The sequence below is a fragment of the Primulina tabacum genome, chromosome 5, assembly GCF_025594145.1.
Source record: "Primulina tabacum isolate GXHZ01 chromosome 5, ASM2559414v2, whole genome shotgun sequence".
NCBI classification, from domain to species: Eukaryota; Viridiplantae; Streptophyta; class Magnoliopsida; order Lamiales; family Gesneriaceae; genus Primulina; species Primulina tabacum.
Window position 1 is genome coordinate 18,378,826 of NC_134554.1, and position 22,585 is coordinate 18,401,410.

Here is a 22,585-nt window from a genome sequence, read left to right on the forward strand (position 1 = left end):
CACTTTCTTATATTAAATATGTTGTATCACTAGTCTAGCCGTCTGCACTCAAAATCTTTCAAGTAGTCCAGTTACTACTAGTTGTTAAAAAAAAACATTAACAGCTAATAATTGTTAAAGTCAGCTCGAGTTGGTTTAATTTCTTTTAAAAGAGTTCATTAACTTTCTCTAAATTCTTTCTCGATCCCAACAAGTTTGAGTAGACATTTTAAAATTCTTCTGTCTTCAATGCAATTTTTGTTTATATTTTGAAATAATTTGAAATGATTAGATTTCAAATTCAAATCCGTTGGTCCAAATGCAACATAGAAGCATTTGAGTAAACTATAAATATTGTAATGCCCGAGATGTGAATTGGTAATCAGCAATTATTAATGCATGATTTGATGTATTTATCGAAGGCCGAAGAAGCGACGTTGCGATTCGATTTTAGTTGCAAAATATATTGTTGGGACAGCAGAGACAGTGCACCCGCGGTTCAAAAGACAGTGCACCCGCGGTCGTTTATCATTAAATGTTGAAGGTTTACAGTAGGCGTACCGCACCCGCGCCAGAAAAGCCACCGTACCTGCGGTAACCAGACCGAACCCGCGGTAGAAAGGATAGCGCACCTGCGGTCGTCGCTTCTGCAATTTTGAGTGTGGATCAGTATGTTCAGCGCACCCGCGATTCAAAGTGTAGCGCACCCGCGGTGAGATGTGTTTTATGAAGAATAAGCCACTTGCCCCTTTTCATGCATGAGATGTATATATACATAATCGGCCCTTTTCTCCTCAGAACAAGAAAAAAACGGAAATCCAGGGAAAGTTTTGATCCTTGATACTAGAATTCGATTTGCGAGAAATTCGCCCGTCTGATTTTGAATCCAACTTCGGTACTGTGTTCCTATCGACGCAGGCTACAACTGGACGTAAGTTGTGTTATGTTTTGAAATTATGATGTTGTTGAAATCAGATAGAATTCATATATGTTGTTCTTGCGATATCAGACATTGTATAATCGAAACCGGATCGAAGAACAGATACCGTATGAAATTGTTATGAATTTCAGAGTTGATTTGATTGTAATGAGATTGAATTGATATCAGATTTGTGCTGTTATTGATTATAAGGTGTTGGGATTGATATCTGACTAATATTGTATTGCTGAGTATATTGATATTATTCAGATTTGGATCAGACGAGTTGTTGATTCGTATGTACTGATATTGTATCGCCGGTACTTGCGAGATTATACAGATTTGAGATTATGGGTCGTACGAATATTGATTATGATTTGTGTTATTATATCTATGATGTTGAAACTGACGTGGTTAGTGAGATTGTATTATTATGCCATCGAAATATCAGTAGATTGATTGTGATCAGATTCAGTATTGATTGAGATTGTATCATGATATCGTTGATATGGATCAGATTATGTTTGATTTGAGTATTGATCGGAACATGTTTTGAATTGAGTTATACATTGATACAGTATATTCGATATTGTCATTTCAGATTTGATATGGATAGATTTGACTTCGAGACTTCGACTTCGTCAGATCGAGAAGATAAAGGTATAAGTCAATGTGGTATTGGGACATCGACTCAAGTGGGATATACTTGAGTTTGCCTAAATCACATACTTCTTATTATTATGTTCATTGATTTGACTTGATATGCTTGTTCTATGGATGTATAGAAAGCAGGTATTAGTCGAGTAATCTTGTGACAGGAGTGCCTGATAGTGGTGGGATCGCCACGGGCACATTGCATTGATTTGATTTGATATGCTTGTTCTATTGCTTTATAGGGAGCAGGTATCAGATGAGTATTAGACGAGTGATCTTGTGACAGAAGTGCCTGATAGTGGTGGGATCGCCACGGACACATTGCACGATGTCACAGGATAGGAAATTGGTGAAAACGCCAAAGTCTGTAACGGTTAGATCAAGACACTGGATGCTTGGTTATATCGACGTGGATAGAATCAGAGTTTCTTCTATTACTGTTGGTCGATATAGGAATGCCAACGTCTGGAAACCGGGATCCCTAGACTAGGATTGAGTCTAGTCTGAAACGTGGAGTCACGAGTTTGATTGGCGATTTTATATGAATTATGTTTCTGATTTTGTTACATGTTACTGACATCTGTTACATGTTTAACATGCTTTTACATTGTTGATATAACTGAATGTTTCGTTGATTTATACTGGGATTTATTTCTCACCGGAGTTATCCGGCTGTTGTCGTGTTTGTATGTGTGCATGACAACAGGTGAGACAGGTTAAGGGTCGAGGAAATGAAGATAGATCGTGATTAGAGTGGAGACTACGGACTTGAATTAGAGATAGGATTTGGACACTTGACATTTAGTTGTTAAACCTTAGTTGAATGATTGTATATATAGTACAAATTTGTACTTGTAATATACTGATATGTATATTTGCATGTATTCCATTAAGTTCCGCAATTTTAAGAAAAAAAATTTAGACCCTGTTTATTATAATTGATTAAATTGTCCTAATGATGATTAAGAATATGATTAGCGTCCGGGTCCCCACAAATATGATATTCTAATTTGTGTCACAAATACTTTCGTTCTATGAAAGAATTATTTTGCAGCATATGAAATATCATTTTAAATTTTATTTTTCATGCTTAACCATTCCTTTCATCAAGGCCAATATCATTTTTTTAGTTACAAATTATTCCAAGAGTTAGCTATACGAATAGGGAATAAAATATTCACTTTAGATATTATGTAATTTAAAATTTTTGGGTCACATACAATTAAAATAATCGATGTAATATAAAATTTGAAAGATCCTAGCGCTTGCCGTTTTACCAAAAGCTATAGTTAGTAGTAATGGTGCAACTCAAATCTTTTAAACCGCACAGCAGCTCAAGCACCACGATTCGATCGCTCTACCAAGCAGGACAATTATTGCACTCAGTAATCTTCCTCCTAATAATTGCACTCATTGCAATAAATGGTAATCGAATCCGTGACCTTGACTCTGATATCAATTGTAGGACCGAGCGCTTGCCGGTTTACCAAAAGCTATAGTTAGTAGTAATGGTGCAACTCAAATCTTTTAAACCACACACCAGCTCAAGTACTACGATTCGATCGTTCTACCAAGCAAAGACAATTATTGCACTCAACAAAATTTAAATTAAAAATATAAGCAAATGATATCAAACTTGAATCTTTAAAATATAACTTGTATTTATGTACTTAAATAGTATAATTATACTCAAAAATTAAAAATAGAGATACACAATTACTAAAATATTTTTAGAACCATACATAGCCTATTTTCCACATTCGATTATGCTATATTAGCTGGATCAAACCAAATTCTAATTTGTAGAAATTAAATACATTACATTAGTTATGATATCAATTATATAAATAAATATTTATTTTTCAACAAATGTACAACACGATTTTTCAATTTGAAAAAATAATATTTAATATAATAATTATTTGAAGATATTATGCTTAATAACAATATTTTAATAAAAGATAGATTTTTGGAAATTAGATTGACCAAGGCTAATTTAGCAATATATTAAAATTTAATGGTTATGTTGCTTCAAATGAATTTTTTTTTTTATAAAATATATTTGTAATAATTTGAGTTATTTGTATTCATCCCTATTAGGGGTGTTAATTTGGATGAATAGGATGGACTCTGTTCGAGTTGAAGCAATGGTATTGTGAACTCGATCCCCAAACAACCTGAAAAATCTAAACTCGAACTCGAACCTGATCGACCCGATCAACTCGACCACCCCGATTTAATTTTTTTCTATACGATATTAATGCATTTTTTTTATTTTTAACAAAATAATTCTCCAAACATGTCGAGTGGGTTCAAGTGGGTTGCAATTTTTTTTATCATATTTCTATAAATAAATTAAATATGTATACACAAAAAATTCTCTAAACATGTCGTGTGAGTTTTGATTGACGAGTCGACTGACTCTTAACTCAGGTCAACCCAAACTCAAAAAAAATTTCAAGTCAGCATTCGGGTGTGACCCGAACTAGAAAACCTCTAACCCTGACTTGGTATTATTCGGATCAGTTCGAGTTGTATTGACGAATCAAGTTAATTTTTGACACCCCTAAATTCCATGTATTCTATGTTTTATGTTATAAATTTATATTGGATAAGAGAGATAGTAAAGTGGACTCAATAAAGCGTAATAATTTACTGACAAAAGTTTAGAATTAATTTTTTTTTAAATCAGTTTAGAATTAAATTTAATCAAGTGATAAACGTTCAAAATTTTGTCGACATGGTTATGGTAAGAATTATGGATAACGGTGATTAGCGCCGTTAGTTGCTTAACTGCTCAGGGGATAACGGCGTTAATTTCTTAGTATTCCACGCGCAATTGGGCGTTGGCCAACTCAGTTTGGAGTCATTTCTCTTTCTTCCCAAAATTCGAAAAGCTAACCGGAAATTTGAGAGAAATTATGTCGGAGGCTGTGATCAACGGCCTCGCCGGCGCCTGCGGCGGCATCATCGCTCAGCTCATTACTTTTCCTCTACAGACTGTATGATTTTCTTCATTTTCCTATTAGTATTTGCTTTGATCCATAATTTTTTTCTATGATCGTTGGTGATTTTTGTTGTTGCTGTTTTGCCAAGACGAGTGTGTGATGATCTGTGATTGTGTTAGGTGAATACTCGGCAACAAACGGAGAGAGATCCGAGAAAAGAGAAAAAGAGTGTTGGGACTGTAGCGCAAATGTATCAGGTGTTGCGTGTGTTTAATTTTAGCTGAAACTTTGCAATTTGAATGGGATTTTGTCCTTTTATTTCCTTTTCTCCTACGTAATGCGTTTAGTTTGATTTGGATTATACTGTAGGTTGTTAAGCACGAAGGGTGGGATCGGTTGTATGGAGGACTAGCTCCGTCGCTAGTCGGCACCGCTGCGTCGCAGGCGAGCTTTTTCTTTCTCGGTTGTATTTTCATTTAATGCGAGGCTTTATTGTTTGTTCAGCTAACTAGTTAGTTGAGTTTCACTAATAACCACGACTATGTTTAATTCAAAAACTTGATTTTGGATCTATTGCTGGTAAATATCTCATAGCAATGCGAAGTGCCCTCGGTTTCTGCATCAAATACATCCATCTTCAAACTCATTTAATTCAAATTTTACCCCAAATAGAATATTCTCGAAATATTCTTTTTATTTTATATATATTAATTATTATATTTTATTTAATATATTTGAATTATGGATAATGTTTATATTTTATAAATTAATTTATTGTATTTGAATTATGTGTTTCAAATTGCATTTGTATTTCAATTATGCGTTTCAATTTAGTTATGAATTGTATTGTTATATTAATTTTTTGCATTTATATTTAATTATATTATTTATAAATCATTAAATCAAATTATTTCTTAATTATTAATAATTAACATAATTAACATAAATAGATAAATTAATATTTAAAAAATCAATAATTATTATTATTAAATATCTAATTATTAAAATAATAAAATATGTATCATATTATTATTTAAATAATCTTTATATTTTTTAATATAAATATTTATAATAAAAAAATACAAATTTATAATAAAAAAATAAAAAAAATACAACGCCTGCGCCAAATTGGCGCAGGGGCCTTCCTCTGCGCGCAGAGGCAAAATAGCGCAGCCCAGCCCCCATTGGATGGAATTTCTTGCATCAATTTGGAACAAAGGAATGAGGCTGCACTATTTTGCTAAAATAGGACGGCCCCATTGGATGTAATTTTTTGTGCAAGATGTGTGAGGTGTAATCTATGTAAAAAATATGTTATCTTTTTGTTAAACCCGTTGACGAAAAAATAGAGTGATGTTCCGATGGAATTAAAGTAAAATACTATAGCATATACTGTTTAACAGCAGAAGGAGCACGTGGTTCCTATCTCGGAAAATGTGTCAATTAAGACTGTTACATATCATCTGCATCTTATTATTTGGTGTTTTTTAATTTTAATAATTTGAATAGAAAGATAGGAAGGCTAGTATTCTAAAGTTACTAAGTGATGGGTGATGAGGTCTATATGCTATACCGACAGAAGCATTTCATGAGTAGTATGTTATGGAGGGTGTAATTACATGCTGCACCGGGAGGTCTACTCGAGGTATTTTTTTTAAACAAAATGTTCGCACAAACATATGAATAAAAAACAAATCATGTGAGGTCCATCAGTAATTTTTTTGTTTTGTACTAGATGTCACGTAAACATCTTGTAAAAAAAGTAACACTCCCGGTGTAATATAAAATCATGCAATGTAGGAGGAATGGGGGCCCACTGTAATACTGATTTTTTTTTTAAAATTAATAATCTTGAAATAAAATCTTTGGACATACCATGTATCACACATGATGAGACCATATATACTATAAACTATGAAACACATGATGAGACCATATATTGCTCAGAAGTCAAAGAGCAGTATCTAAACTAGGCACGAAGATATCGTGATTCAACTGAAATTTACTGGATCTTGTCTTTGTTGGAAATTAGGAAAAAATTAATTGGTGACTTCTCGTTATCAACTATAAGCTCTCTCAAATAAATAAAGTTGAATATATAACGTTCAGGTGGTTGCAACTTGTCAGTTGAGCGCCAGAAGTTTTTGGTTAACCCATCTCACTTATCTTAAAAAAATCATGTGGAACGTGAGCTCATTTTTCCTTTTAAGCCTATTGCTTAGGACAGTCTTTGTTCAGAACTTAAGTTGAATTTAAAAGCAATTCCCTAGCTGCTAAGACTAACAATTATCATTAACTGGACCATCTTTCAGTTCATGATTATTTCCATTGCGTTCTCCTTTTGGTTTTATCTAAGTAGCGTCTATCAGTGACAAGCTTTGCTTTCTAGCTAAGAGTGTTATTCAACAACCATTTGGAGTCCGCGTATCCATTCTCTTATCCATTTTTTTCTCTCTTTGACAAACTCATTGGTGACCCATTTTGACGACCTCTTTTTAACACCGAGATTGTGAACTTCCACAGTTCCACTTAAGAAAACTCAAATCTGACATTAACTACATGCTAAAGAAACAGATTCATGCAAACTGTATAGTGACATACCTTACTTCTGAAATCTAATACAGTACTGTAAGCCCTGGATCATACCGTGACTAAGGAATGAAAGTGAAAATGTTCCGGAAATGCAAAGAAACATTACTTATCTAATTTTTTCTCTGTTATCCCATCTCTGTCTTATGACTCTTACCTAAATTTCCTTAAAGCTATATACATCCTAAGTGGTCCAAATGTCGGATTTCTTATATAATTACACCTTTTATGGTACAGGGTGTTTACTATTATTTCTATCAAATATTCAGGAACAAGGCAGAAGCCACTGCTCTTGAACGTAAGAGGAAAGGTGTTGGTGATGGATCAGTTGGAATGCTCTCCTCACTTATGGTGGCTGCTCTGTCAGGGTAAACACTAGGTCCGAGGAATCCTTTTGATACATTTGATTCTAATAAATGAAAGACTATAGTGTTACAAGTTTTTATAGTTGATAGTTACTCTGTGTAGCATTGACCTTATAATGATTACCTCCACCGTACTTTTTCTTGGGGCAGCGGTTGTAATTTAGTTTTCTGTTCCTCATACGAATGCCATTTCTTTAAATTTTGTGCCAAATCAACTAGCTTTATGTAACACCAGTCAGTCAGTGTTGTGGAGGCGCTTATGGCTATTTTCTGTGTGGGGATAGGGTCAAGCTCATTTGAATTCAAGCTCGGTGATCCTTGAATTATGTTACTTCAATTTCAATTTCTTCACCCCAGTTATGTAATGTATGTACGTTATTTTTTGGTGGGTTAAGCATACTTGTTTTTTTCCCCTTGTGAAGAGAAAATTGGACCCATTTTATTTGGCAGAAATGTTAGATGTATAAACATTTTGTGTTTTACAATTGACATAATATATTATTGTAGAATCATATTTTTCTCCAACATATAAAAACAATCATGTTAAAAAAAATTTGAAGCTCAAAATTTTAAATAGACATTCCTTTTGTTCCATGGATTCAGCATCCTACTGATTCCGATCTTTAGATCAAGATTTTCTAGGTGTTTTTAAACTTGATCATAATATTACAAAAGACGAGGAATTCACTGGCAAACATGGCACAATTGCAATTCAAAAGATTTTGTCAAGTGTCTTCTTATGATTATGATGCAGTGGTTTTATTTTTGTCAATTTATAATAGCATGCTATATAGTTTTTCAATGTACACTTCTTGGCTTAGTGCAGAAATTGTCTTTTCAATAATTATTATGATTTGCACACTCATTTCTCTTAGCTTCCTCAGAGCAGGATTATACTTCAGGCGTTACTCAATAGTAGCTGATGCTTGGCTTTAAGAAAACATCACTAATTATATCATTTGGCCTTATATTTACTCATATGACATATATCCATTGTGTTCCTTGCCATCACTCTTTATTTCATTTGGGAGAATCAACTGAATGTATGACATGCTGCTGGACCAACTATGTAACAAAATTATTGATCTCTTTTTCTGCTTGGACAGTTGGAATTCAAAGACATTTTACCCTTTCTTTAATTATTAACATTAGTAAAAAAAATGCTTTTATGTGAAAATCTTTTTATTTCATTTTTTACCATAAATGTTCTACCGATGATTATGCCTTCTTTGCATGTATAAATGATGAACTCATCTTTCAGTTTCTTCCTCTTTAATGTATTCTGGAGTTATATCTTATTTGAATATGCCAATCAATGATATTTACAGCTTTTCCTTTCCTCCAGGTGTGTAAATGTGCTGCTTACAAATCCTATTTGGGTGGTTGTGACCCGCATGCAGGTAAAGATCTGGATGAATTAATGTTTTACTTCATAATTTATTTGTAACTGGTGATTAAAATGTTCTAAGTATTTGAAATCTTGATATTTCTGGATTCCTTCTTGTTTGGAAGTATATTATGGGGATTTTGTAGAATTCTTTTTGCAGTCCCATTTGTTAGACCTTGTTGCCTTTTATTTTCGAGGTGGAATAAGTATCTTCACATGTTTGTTAATATTCCAAAATAAAATGGATAATATCGGAGAACTAAATGGTAGTTTATCCCAATCATAGGACTTGTTTTCATTATAAAGAAACTCACCTTGTAGAAGTTCTTCCCTGAATTACTAGGATGAACACCCACTTTCCTTGAGTTTTTATGTGCCCGGCATAGTTTCATAAGTATTTCCTGCAGTCTTATGATACTTGAGAAACCTTTGACGAAACCTCCAGCTTCAAGCTTTAAAAGCTGTTACATACATAATGAGTTGTTTAGAATGATATCCAGAAGATCCTGGTGAAGTCAAACTTAATTTTTAGTAAAGTCAGTCTGGTGGAGAGCTGCTGCTGATTGGAAGCTTCCAGCAGGTCTGCTGGTGGGGTGGTTGCTGATGTTTCTTCTACTTTTTTGTTGATGGCACAAATGCTTATGAGCTTCTTCACATTGCACAATCGATTAAAACTTTTGTTCTATGCTCAGCTCCAATAACTTAGTTTCGTTTAATGTCATCCTATCATGATTCAAATGGATCCTGAAACTGGTGTGTTACGAACCCAGACCCATTGGGTCCAGTCGTTCCAGATTCAATGGGCCCAATTACTATTGACAAAGAGAGGCCCAAGCCCAAGATTATAAATGTGTGTATTAGGAAGGGGAAGGGAAAAACACGTGAGGGAGGATATACTATGTCGTTTAGCCCATATCGCTACGACCACCATCAAGAAGATGAAATTGAATGTATGGTTTTGCAGAAATGCTCAAATCCGGTGTGATATAGGCCGACAAAAGCCGAGACTCAAGCCCTGTTATACTAGTTAAAAAGAAAGATGGTAGTTGGCGTTTTTGTGTAGACTAGCAAGAGTTGAACGACATTACAGTTTCAGATAAGTATCCAATTCCAGGAGTTATTTGATGAGTTGCATGGGGCTGCACATTTTACCAAGTTGGATCTTAAATCGGGATATCACCAGATTTGAGTCCAAGCCAATGACATGCATTAAACAGCGTTCAGGGCACATGAAGGTCACTATGAGTTCTTGCCCTTATGCCCTTTGGGCTAAAAAAGCCCTTGCCACTTTTCAAGCAACGATGAATGAGTTATTTCGCCCTTATTTGCGGAACTTTGTTCTAGTCTTTTTTGTCGACATTCTGATTTATAGTAGCGGTTGGGAGGAACATGTGAAGCATGTGGAAATGGTGCTGGAAGTATTGCGGATTAAGAGGCTGGTCTTGAATAAGAAAAAGCGACTTTGGATTGGGTCAGGTTGAACATTTGGGACATATTATCACAGCTCATGGTGTGGAAGTAGATCCAATGAAGATTGAAAGTGTGGTCCATTGGGCTGATGCGTTATCACGAAGGGAGGAAACAGGGATTTAATGCATTAACAAAAGCGGATTGGATGGAAATAGAAGGAAATCAAGGAGGCTGTGTATAATGATCCAAAGGTGCGAAAAGTCATACAAAAACTGAATATGACTGATGGCAGTACCAATCGTTACTCTTTAGTCAATGAGTGTTTGTCGTATAAAGGAAGGTCGGTAGTTCCTCGGGCATCGCCGTGGGTTTCAACATTCAAAGTTGATTGAATTTCTTGCCACTCCAGTAGGGGGACATTCGGGAGCTCTTCGAACATATATAAGGCTTGCAAGCAATTTCTTTTGGCTAGAAATGAAGAGAGATGTGTTTAAGTTTGAGGCTGAGCTCGTGGTGTGTCAAAAACAAAAGTATGAAGCTGCCACGCCCGAGGGATTGCTGCAACCATAAGCTATTCCAGAAGCAGTTTGGGAATATTCAGCTATGGATTTTACTACCGGGCTGCCAAAGTCGAAAGGTTATGATGTCGATAGATTGTCCAAATATGGGCACTTCCTCCTACATAAACGCTCTTATACAGCCAGTTCAGTGGCTGAAACCTTTATAAGAAATGTGGTTAAATTGCATGGAATACCAAAGATGATCGTAAGTGACATGCTGTGTTTATGAGTTTTTTATGGTCTGAACTTTTTAGGCTGCAGGGTACCCGACGAAAAATGAGTACTGCATTCCACCCTGAAACGGCCTGCCAAAGTGAGGCCTTGAACAAGTGTGTCAAGACTTATTTGCGTTGTTTCTGTTCTCATCAGCCTGAAAATTGGGCCAGTGGCTAAATTGGGCTGGTAATGGTACAACACCTCATATCAACTTCTGCGGGAATGTCACCTTTTGATGTCGTGTATGGGCGAAAACCGTCTACTTTAATTCGATCCCTACATGGGGAATAGTGGTGGCAGTGGTCTCGCAAGCCTTGTTGGATAGAGATTAACTTTTGTGACAACTCATGTATAATCTTGAGCAGGCTCAACAGCATATGATTAAGTATGCTAACAAAAGTCGCTAGGAGCTTCATTTCCAAGAGTGGGGGTTATGGTATATTTAAAGTTGCGGCCACATCGCAAAAACACAATTTGTGCTAGAGTATTTCAGAAGCTTGTAGCCTAGTACTATGGACCTTTCAAGGTTTTAAAGAAAGTGGGTTAAGTTGCTTATCGGGTACAGTTGCCAGAGGGGTCTAAGGTGCATCCAGTATTTCATGTATCATGTTTGAAACGAGCAGTGGGAAAAAACTACGTTGAGACAAAGTTGCCTAGTGAGTTGGATGCTGATTTATTTTGAACCAGATTTTATTTTTGCTGGACACATTAAACAGATGAAACGGAAGCTATGTAAACAGCTGCTTGTGCGTTGGAAAAGAAGAACAGAGGAAGATGCTACTTGGAAGAGGCAGGATGTGTTATGAACCCTGTGTTAGGAAAGGGAAGGGAAAAGCATGTGAGGGGAGGATATAAAATATGAGAGGGTCGGATAGAGAAGACATTCAGTTATATTTCTTGTTGAGTGAGTTACTAGCATTCTGCTAAAGAGAGTGAGATCGAACAGAGCAATTGTACTATGGGTTTCATATTTTAGTTTAATATAACATTTCGCATCTTCGTGATTGTTCTTCCTTTGGTATTTTAATTGCATATTATTGTTGTGAGGCATAACATGGTGATGGTGCAACCTCAGGAACTTTGACCATGAATATGTGAAAAATTATTGCCTGTACACCCTTTAAATTTTGATTTGTTTATCTTGGTCATGATGGCCTATAGGAATTTCAATTGAAAATTATAGGCTTCTGTGTATATTTGATACTTGCACCATAAAGCAACTACCAGAGGAAGATTATTCGTCTGAAAGATATAAACAGTAAAATGAGATATCGAGATGCTGAGATGAAGCTACAAGAAAATATGTGCATATCTAATGTATTTGTTGTATATCTTGCAGACTTATACAAAGAAAAGTCGGCCAAATCAGACTAAATCTTTATCTTCTGAGGAACTGATTCTTGATGCAGTAGAACCTCCTCCTTTCGGAACTATTCACGCGGTACGAGTACAGCTGTAGGTTATTTGTGGTAAAGTTAGAAATGGAATTAGAAGTTGAATAGAGCATTTTACCCAGGGAGCCAACTTTTTACGCTTACCAAAATGATTAATCATCCTTAGCAATGCCTTTTTCTCCTACTTGAAAATGGTGTTCTGTCCTACTATGCTACTTCTCGGTCTCTAGAAATATGTAATCTCCTTCAAATATAAAACTGGTTCAAGATATAGCAGCCCAAAAATTTTAGATCAGCGCTAAACACATGTTTGGTATGGGAGGCATTAGTGTTTGAAGTTAGTTCAACTATACTCTGATTCCCATCCCAATCATTTGTCCACTCATGACTGTGTTCTTTTCTTAATTGATATTTTAATTTACAGATTCAAGAAGTCTATGGTGAGGCTGGAGTTTTTGGATTTTGGAAAGGTGTTTTTCCCACATTGATTATGGTAAGTACAATGTAACTTAACATAGTGCTGGTGAGGTTGATATTGATAAACTGCTTTTGTTTCTCACAGGTAAGCAATCCTTCTATGCAATTTATGCTCCATGAGACTCTATTGAAGAGGTTGAAGAAGCAAAGAAAGAATAACGGTGAAGTAACTGCTTTGGAGGTAGTTTTTTTGACAGCTGCTGAAGTTTTTCTGATAACATGGTATTGGATAATGTTACAGTTACCTTGTTATACCATTTTTCTACTAACATTATCGTGTTTGTGTAGATATTTTTGCTTGGAGCTTTGGCAAAACTTGGAGCTACGGTTGTAACGTATCCTCTTCTGGTTGTTAAGGTATTTTTGTTGATTATCTGATCTCGTTCTTAGTCATCTGCTGAGATCCTTTCTTGAGATGGACTGTTTTAACAAATATTTCTCTGGTTATGACTGTTGTATGTCTGAGCTGACTGTGCAGCATAGAAATATGACATACCAATTATCAATGTCTGATGAAAAAGTTACTTTTGTGTTTTATGTTTAAACTTTTCAACAAGGTAGATGGCTGCTTTCTTTACTTTTATGATGGAATGTAAAATTGCTTTATTGCAGTCAAGACTTCAAGCAAAACAATTAACTGGTGGAGATAAAAGGCATCAATACAGAGGTTTGTTTGTATGAGTGGCTTTACTTTGCATTGCTTGATGGAACTTTGTATTTTGGACAAATTTACTGGTGACCCATCTGTAAAAAACTAAGAACCTGTACCTACTTGGAAGTGCATTAGAATAATGTAAATTGAGTCAAGCACTTAGAATGTGTTGAGATATATGCTATCAGCCATCATCCATGGACGTCATAATGATTTGTTAGAATTCTAAATTAGATATGACAAACTGTGCATTTCCACTATTTTTTCTATCATGTGTCTTCATGTAACTTTTAAGCTGTAAGAAGTCATAGTCGCCCTAAAAACAGCTAAATATTGTTGCAAGTGTAATTGCTGTCTACTAGGTATCTTGCCCCTATAACAAAGGAAAAATGGCATCACCCCATAATTCTGTGACATGTAAGTCTTCATTCCCTCACTATTCTAATATTCCATCTTATCCTCTTGTAATTTTTAATTTGTTTGAAGTCGTGATGGTTATACTTAAAATTTAGGGGGTAATTGCTGCCAATTTATTTTATGTAGGCTGAGGGATTGAACCACTTAATTCCATGCGATGTCTTTCTTATCATTTTATGCATGTCATAATCAAACAAACTAACCAACCTATGACACAACCGATCACCCAAATTTTGTGAGATTATCACCACCACACTTTGGGTGTAATTTAGATGCCACAAAAGAGATGTAATTTAGTATCATTCACTCTTGGACTGTTGCTCGGGGCTAAAATTTCCAATATGGAAGTTTTAGCAGTTATTTTAGCTTCTTACTTTTACATCTAGCTGTAAAGAACCTGAAATATCATGGAGCCTGTTTTATGCTTTTCAATTAAATATATTTAAGCTTTAATCATAGCAAATTATTAGCTTGGTTATATAGATCAGGAGGCTGCTTTTACCACCTTGCAGGTACCTATGATGCGATACTGAAGATGATCCGATATGAAGGTTTTTATGGTTTTTACAAGGGTATGGGCACGAAAATAGTGCAGAGCGTTCTAGCAGCTGCTGTTCTGTTCATGGTTAAGGAAGAACTCGTAAGGGGTAGCAGATGGTTGTTAATGAAGGGAGCTACTGGTTCTGTAAAATCTAAGCCTCAATAACATGTTTTCTACTAGTATTGGTGAGTTACTCCTAGTTGCCTCATTAAAGCGCGATTTGTTCCGTTAGCCTCGGAAAGTGATACCTCTTTAATCAACAGAACACCATCTAGATTCGAAAAATAATAGGAATCGTTTTTCCGGAGCAGGTTAATTGGATGTCATGTTGTATATCAATGGATAATTCATGTACTAGACTTGGTCCGAGTAGCAGTGATATTTGATAAGCTGTTGACAACATCGAGTATTGGTCTCCGTAGAAAACTGGAATTCAATTATCCAAATGTTGTAACACCAATTCTTGATTAAATGTATAATCAGCGTCGTTTCAAATGTAGTGAACTGAGTGCTACCTTATGCTTGCTAGTTTTTCCGATATCTATGATATATTATCAAGTACTGGCATTTTAGAGCAACTAATTTTGGTATTTTTAAAGCAGATAGACAAAAATACCTCTTTTCTCACTTAATACAAAGTTATCATAAAGATATTTGTGATAATTTAATAATAGAAGAGAGAGCATTGACAACTTAACACTTCTATTTATGAGGTAGAGGGGTTGATATTCACATAAAATAAGTATTACAATGATTTATCGATCAAATCAATCACTTGCATATCATCTATATATCACTTTCTTTTATATGATTGATAGAGAATTCAGTGTGGTGTTGTAAAAATTTTGTCAATAAAACATTGTAGAAAACACGTGACAAAAGAAAATGATTACAACAATAATGATATCTCTTGATTTCAATCACCAAAGATTTTTTTAATTCATATATCTTATATCATGCACCAATTTCTCAATGTCGACCTCGGTCAATGTTTTTGTAAATAAATCAACTACATTGTCGCTATAATGAATTTGCTCGGACATGAATATCACATTTCTCTTGGAGTTCAGGTATGTATAAAACTTTTGGCGAAATATGTTTTGTTCTATTTCATTAATATATCATCCTTTTTAATTGTGTAATGCAAATAAAATTATCTTCAAATATAGTCATTAGGCTATCTTTAGTTGGTGGTCCGCACGATTCTTATGGAGATATCTTCATTCTTGCTAACTGCTTCATTAAAAATCTTGTTATGAAAAACCGTTCGAGAAAAATCATGAACAAGTCAAAAAATGTATAGTTGGAACTACTTCTACTGCAAGTATCACTTGAAACTCATTTGGGCGCGTTGGGAAACCCACCTATTTGTCGGGGTTGGCCTGACCGTTTTTTCATTGTATTAGGCAGGGTGAGGCAGATTTGCCGCAATAGGTCACAACTCACCATTTGACGGAGCGGGATGAGAAATTATCAACCTAACATGCATAATTCCTTGGTTCAAACTCCAAGACTATATATTTTCATAAAGTTACATAAGTCATTAAACAAATTAAAAACTAATTCAAACACGTGATATGATCGGCTTAATACTTATGAAAAGTATTAAAACTGTCAAATATTTGAAATATAAACGTGAGATGAATGACTTGAAAAATATGAATTTTCTTTTGAGTTATGAATTCGATATTTGCCCAAAAAAAATATAAGTTAGTTAGTCATAGTATACAATAAAATACAAAAATATTTTTATATGAATATGTCATGTCTATGGATGATTTTTTTATCGTTTAAATGTTCAAAAGATATTTGGTCATGAAACATCCCGTATAAGCATTAATTGAAGATAATGTTACCAATATTTTCATAAGAACATTACCAATATCAAATTTTGAGAAAGTGTCATGCAAGATTGGGAAATATCGACAAATATTAGAGTTTGATAAATATTCTTCAAGAAATATACATAAAATATTGATAGATCTTAATCAATATATTTTAGGATTGTTAAATTAGATGTCTAATATTTTTCGGAAATAAAAACCGATCTTCATATTTTAAATAATTGAAGTAATATTTTGAGGAATATAGATAGCTATGCCTAAATTACCAATTATAATACTAATATTCTTCAGGAATTTTTTGATATATATTAGATATTTGATCAATATGAAAGATTATTCAAATATCTTTTATTTTAGAATAATATTCTTAAGGAATAAATATAAATTTTAGGTCATAGATCATTATTCATCAAGAATATTAACATATCTCAAATCTCAAATCAATGTTATTCAAATATTGAAAAATGTTGGATCTTACATTAATATTTATCAAGAATATCAACAGATATTATATATGATTTTCATATAGATTGATGAATGTTTTGTTCGAGAGCAATGTTTTTCAGGAAATTGATAATCAAAGATCTTATATTACAGAAATATTGATGGATCAATCTTAGACATGCATGAACCACCATATCGATCTTAGATCTTTAAATTCTAGGTCTAATATTCTTCAGAAATATAGACATTTCTTAGAGCATAAATTATAGATCTTGATAAAATTTCAAATTTCAAATCAATATTCTTCAAGCATTGATATATTTTGGATGTGGCTAAGTATAAATATAAAATCGTGCTGTGCCACTTCAGAAGTGTCAACAAAAAAATTTTAAGCTCGTGCTCATCAAGAGCATAGATTAATATAACATAAAAAAATATTAAAAAAAGCATTTGTGCTGATAATATTTTATGATATAGTAGTAAAAGAAGATAGAATTGAGTGATGTATTATTTCAACTAGACATCTCCGTTTATTGGTTAGATGAGTTGATATATAAAAGAAAGATTAAAATGATTTATATATAAATCAAATCAATCACATATATATCATCTATATAACAATATTGTAATTTTTTTCTTTCTTTCATTTTAGATATTGTGATCAACCTATATATCTTATATTCTCCTATTTTTTTTGAGTGATATATTCTCCCTTTTCAAAACTCATAAATCGTTAAAATGTTTCTATAAGCTAATCTAAGATTTTGTTAAATTTATTAAAAAAAAAGAACTAAATTCGAAATTTTACATTCAGACATGACTTTATTTCCGCAGGAGTCTTATGCCCTCTCTAACGTAACTTACAAAAATATTAAGAAACAGAGAAAATCACTCTTAGCACCTTCTTTTCTGGAGTAGGTCTCTTGTGAGACAGCCCCACGAATCTTAATCTGTGAATATCGATATTTACAATAAAAAGTAATACTTTTAGCATAAAAAGTAATATTTTTTCATAAATAAGAGATCCGTCCCACAAAATACGACCCGTAAGATCGTCTCACACAAGTTTTTACCTTTTTGCCCTCTAAAGATTGCTTTTTTCCTTTTAAAGATTTGCAGTGGCAAAAATCGTCGATCTGACAAGTGCAAGGCTAAAAACACTGGAATGGGGAGCGAATCCAAAATATATATGGTCAACCTAAAGTTATTTCAAACCTTTCATTTGACACACAGGGATACAATGTATTTGAAATCAAACTAGCTCAGTCCACTTATCCAAATACATCAATTTAGCTCAAGTCCACATCCAAAATATGCAACGCCAAATCTTGTTCTATTCGGTTTTTTCGCTGTAATTAGCTTGCTCTATTCAATCCTCAGCTTCGTCGAATTCAGATGGAAGGCACATTTTGAAGATGATACACATTTGATTATGCAAAGTAAGGACAAACATGTAGTTTGGATATGAATGTGCACTGAAATTAAGCATGAGGTATTTATTAAAATGCTATTTTCTAAACAGAAGCTCTAATAATTTTATTTTTCAATGTTAATAACGTCCGGTTATTTTAGGGGAGAGAAGCACAAGTCAATTAATGTAATCCATGCTGTGTTAAATTGTAAGGTATAGAACTCTAAGGGATAGAACTCTACTTGCTCTTTTTAGTTTCTTTTGCATATTCGTTTGTTAGTTCTTCGACGTCGTTCAAGAATAAGCCCTCGACCAGAACTCCATCCTTGGTAAACCTACAAGTAATCCATAGAAAAACATAAATACAAGTAGGATGCAAAAGATCGAATGGTTTTCTTTATTTAATCTCCGTCCTTTCGATATGTGCTTAGGTGGAATCAGTAGCTTACCACTGAGTGACAGTTTTAGTATATTCAACTGGTGGGTTCGCGGATATTGGTTGGGGATCAGCACTCCCTATGATAAGGGTATACATATACGAGAATCTTCGAAGTTTTGACGTGACAACCAATCCTGCAGTGTTGAATGAGCTCTGTAGAACCAATTTTACAGATTGTTCAGCTTGCAAAAAATAATTTAAGTTTATCCAATTGATGCAAATTCCAATCTTTGTTGTCACAAGTTGTGTAATATCTATCATGTTGATATAAATCATCATGGGCAGAAAGTTTCTGTATTTTCATAAGAAATTGACAATACGACAAGAAAATCAGGGAGATCAAAGTCTTTACTCCGCATAGCATCACCAAACCTCTGGCAGTTAACACGAAGTGAATGCAAAAAGTCACCAGCGAAGTTCTGAATCTATGATAAACTTGTCTAAATGGGCAAGAAGCATTAATAAAGACATTTTTTCATCAGGTTTTAGCGATCTAGTCTGGTCATTCACAATCATCTATCATTGCAGACATAGAATATGGAAAACTTACAGTGGATTATCCAAATTTATGAGTAAAAGGAAGATGACTGTGAGTCCCGGTGTGACAACCACTAATTTAATGTACCATCATTTGCTGAACCTTTTGTCACAGAATAGCAAGAGGCTCATAGAATGATGCTGATATATTCCTGATGTTCAAGAGAGGCTTGTTCACTTGGGCAACAAGCTTTTGGCCTTTATTTCGTCAGGTTTAATTATAAAAATGAAATTCATCGTCAATTCCCTACCGAAGAAACCTACGTCTGTCTCCCAAAACGTATTATAAATCAAGAATTTGATTTCTTGTAAAAGGGCAAGAACAATGAAAATGGAAAGAATAGAAGAGAGAGCAAACAATGTCATTACGTTTCCAAGACCACCAGATGCTATATTTTCCTAGATTCATGAAAAAGATTTCAGCCTCTGCAATTTTTACCCTCAAACACGCAACCAAGCTGGCACACCCCTTTCAATTTGTTCACAGTGTCATTGTAAAGAATCCCTGCCTTCTTTTACCACATGATGCTAGAAACAAAAGTCAAAACAAGCAATCAATACAAAAAAATATAAAAAGAAAAGAATTCTGACCAAATGACAATTAGCTGGTTGCACGTATAGTGTTTATGTATTGCAAGAATGAAATTAACAATTGTTAGAGTAGGTGTCCAGCAAGCCAATTTGTGGCTCGGGCTTTTATTGATTCTAATATAAAAAAATCTTTATTTTAATAAAATTTTACGATTTTATTTGATTATGACATTATACTTTATCTGTATACCCTTGCAAGCTGCATAGATAAAGTCCTTGAATATACAATAGATACCATGAGGTCTACGTTGCAATGTAATATCATGAAACTCATTAGGAAGTATATCATATATTCTAACAGGTTCCTAGTCGAATCAGCAACCTAAAACAAGGATAAAGGTCGCTCGAGTTTGAGACTAACATCTGTGATGTAAACGCCATGTTTCATTGGCAAGGGAATGGAGATGGCTATTCACACGGATGGGTGATCATATGATGATGCACTGAACAACCCTCCCTCAGACTGTCTAAGTGGTTCTCACTCATTGAGTGGAATAGTTTGCAGTTATGGTTGTACATCATTAGTCATTTGACCCAAGACAATGTAGGGGCTATACGTACAAGCATGCATTTTGATCCGTTTACCGATTCCATCGAAGGTCATAAGGTAGGCGAGGTTGGGCGTAGTTTCAAAATACATAGGAGAAAATGCATTTTAGTCGGGGATTCACCGTTTGCCTGCGGGTGAAAATATCTTATGTGATCTAATGAGTTAATAATGCAAGGAGTTATGGTCAAGAGCAAGAAATGTGCTTTAGAGAAATGTGTGGTTGCACATACCATGCCAATATTAGTACTCAAAGATAAATCACATCGTTATCGAATTCATATGCAACTCTCGATATACCAATGGTTGCAGATTCGATCGGGATATATGTGTTGAGGGACCGTACTATACACTAGCCATAACTAAAGGTTCTTGCAGGCACTATCAATGATATGTAGGGGATCATGGAGCGATGCTACTAGACGCTCTTACCATGATCCGATGAGTGTAATAAAAAATGAGTCCCGACATTCTCGATCAAGAAGTTGATGAAAATAATGAGGCTAACTAGGGTAAGACCGAATAAGAATAAATTTTATTCTGAATCGCATGGAGATGTGAACTCACGGCTAGCTGTATCCCTGAACCATTGAGGGTCACACAAGTATCGGATTGTGTGTTCCCGTTTAGATAGTCAAATTTCAAGGAGTTGGAATTTGGCGACTATAGTTTGATGGAGATCAAACATAAATCTTATAAAAGAATTTATGAGCCGATTCCATAGGATGGAAGAAATGGAAGTTAGCATGATTGTTAAATAAGGAAGGAGAGAGAGACTGCTTGTTTTGTGAAAGAGTTCACTAAAACTGGTAGCTGCCCAATATGGTAATTGAAAATTTTGACATTCGAAATTTTTCGATTTTCATTATATGAATAAGACTTATATCCTTGCTACATCGGCGCTCTCGGATCGTCGATTGGGATTATAATGAGTTCAGAATCATTTATTTAGTGAATTTAGAATTTACTAATTAAATGTTAGTGCTATTAGTGGTGACTACTAACATGTATATATTTCCATAAATGTTCTAGAGGATTCTAGAATTAAATTAATTAAAGAGTAACTTATAAACTAAATAATGATTATTATTATATCATGTATTATTAAAAGTTAATAAATACATTATATATTAATTATATGAGAGTTTTAATATAATGATAAGTCCTTGTGGAAGAGGGACTCCTAATTGGATTAGGAGTCTCACACTATATATACATCACTAGGACTCATAATACATACAACAAGTTTTTGCACAGAAAAACTCACAAAAAAATCTCTCCTCCCTTGAATAAAAGTCACAGCCACTTCATGAAAGTCGTGGGAATAAATTTTGGCCAAAAACAAATTAGATTTGCTTCATTATTGATAAAAATCAATAATTATTGGTTAATAATTGATAAAAAAAATCAATTAGCACAAAATCCATGATTATGAATCATGGAACTCACGGCCATCCCATAGATTTTGGGGAAAAATAATTCGGCAACTTTGTGTTCTTCCATGTCGCACCGCCGTCGCTACACCATCTCCGGATTTTGGATATTCGGAGGCTATAATCTCAATGCACAAATCGCTTGCGATTTCTAATGCAATCCAAGCGAGGAACAAAGCTTCTGATCGTGGACCTAATTAGACTGATTAAGGTTGAAGAGTCGTGCGTAGGGATTTACAAGAAGTACAATCTCCGCTTAAAGACCAGAATAGTTTGGAGTCAGTGTTTAATACACGAATGTATAACTCTAAACACCTTATGTATGATTTAAACACACGACACCCAAGCAAAAAATTTTAATTTTCCGCTGCATCTTGCGTGTGAGTATTCGATGTACCAACAGTGGTATCAGAGCCAGTTATTCTCAATCGTGTGTCTTAATTAAATTGTGTTGAGTCTATTATTTCTAACCGCGTAAGAATTTTTAAGAAAAGCGCCCCTCAAATTTATTTTTTTCAAAAACAAGATTTATAAAAAATATATTTTTTGGGTGTGCCCGGAACTGTTCCTGGCAGACGCGTGCGGCTTGCACGCAGCGGGCACGGAGCTGCACGGTCTGGCGAGCGGCGAGCGGCACGGGCAGTAGGCGAGCGACGCGGGCAGTGCTCGGGAATGTCTCGGGCACCGCGCTGGGTCGTCGGCTTGAATTGTTCGGGCTTAGGGGCGATTTTCTGACTTATCAAAATTTTGGGTTAAATTAATATTTTATGAAAATACGAGCGATTTTACCCCTGCAATAATTTTGATAAAATCAATTTTTTACAAAATAGA

At 34.5% G+C, this 22,585-nt stretch overlaps 1 protein-coding gene and 1 non-coding gene across 3 annotated transcripts; one reads left to right on the forward strand and one right to left on the reverse strand.

The window, feature by feature from the left end:
• Positions 1–4,388: 4,388 nt before the first annotated feature.
• LOC142547202 (peroxisomal nicotinamide adenine dinucleotide carrier-like) lies at positions 4,389–15,007 on the forward strand. 2 transcript variants are annotated; one of them, XM_075655366.1, is made up of 12 exons: positions 4,389–4,554; positions 4,680–4,757; positions 4,870–4,944; positions 7,327–7,457; positions 8,800–8,854; positions 12,367–12,468; positions 12,846–12,914; positions 12,984–13,079; positions 13,187–13,255; positions 13,511–13,565; positions 14,480–14,693; positions 14,820–15,007. In XM_075655366.1, exons 1-11 carry the CDS (start codon positions 4,474–4,476, stop codon positions 14,671–14,673), a joined length of 1,005 nt encoding a protein of 334 aa, XP_075511481.1. In that variant the 5' UTR covers positions 4,389–4,473; the 3' UTR covers positions 14,674–14,693; positions 14,820–15,007. The 2 variants fall into 2 exon arrangements, with proteins under 2 accessions (XP_075511481.1, XP_075511480.1); XM_075655365.1 differs by having other exon boundaries at positions 14,480–15,007.
• A 4,256-nt stretch (positions 15,008–19,263) lies between these two features.
• LOC142547914 (small nucleolar RNA snoR74) lies at positions 19,264–19,387 on the reverse strand. The gene has a single exon (XR_012820809.1). It is a non-coding gene; the product is annotated as a small nucleolar RNA snoR74 (small nucleolar RNA).
• Positions 19,388–22,585: the final 3,198 nt, after the last annotated feature.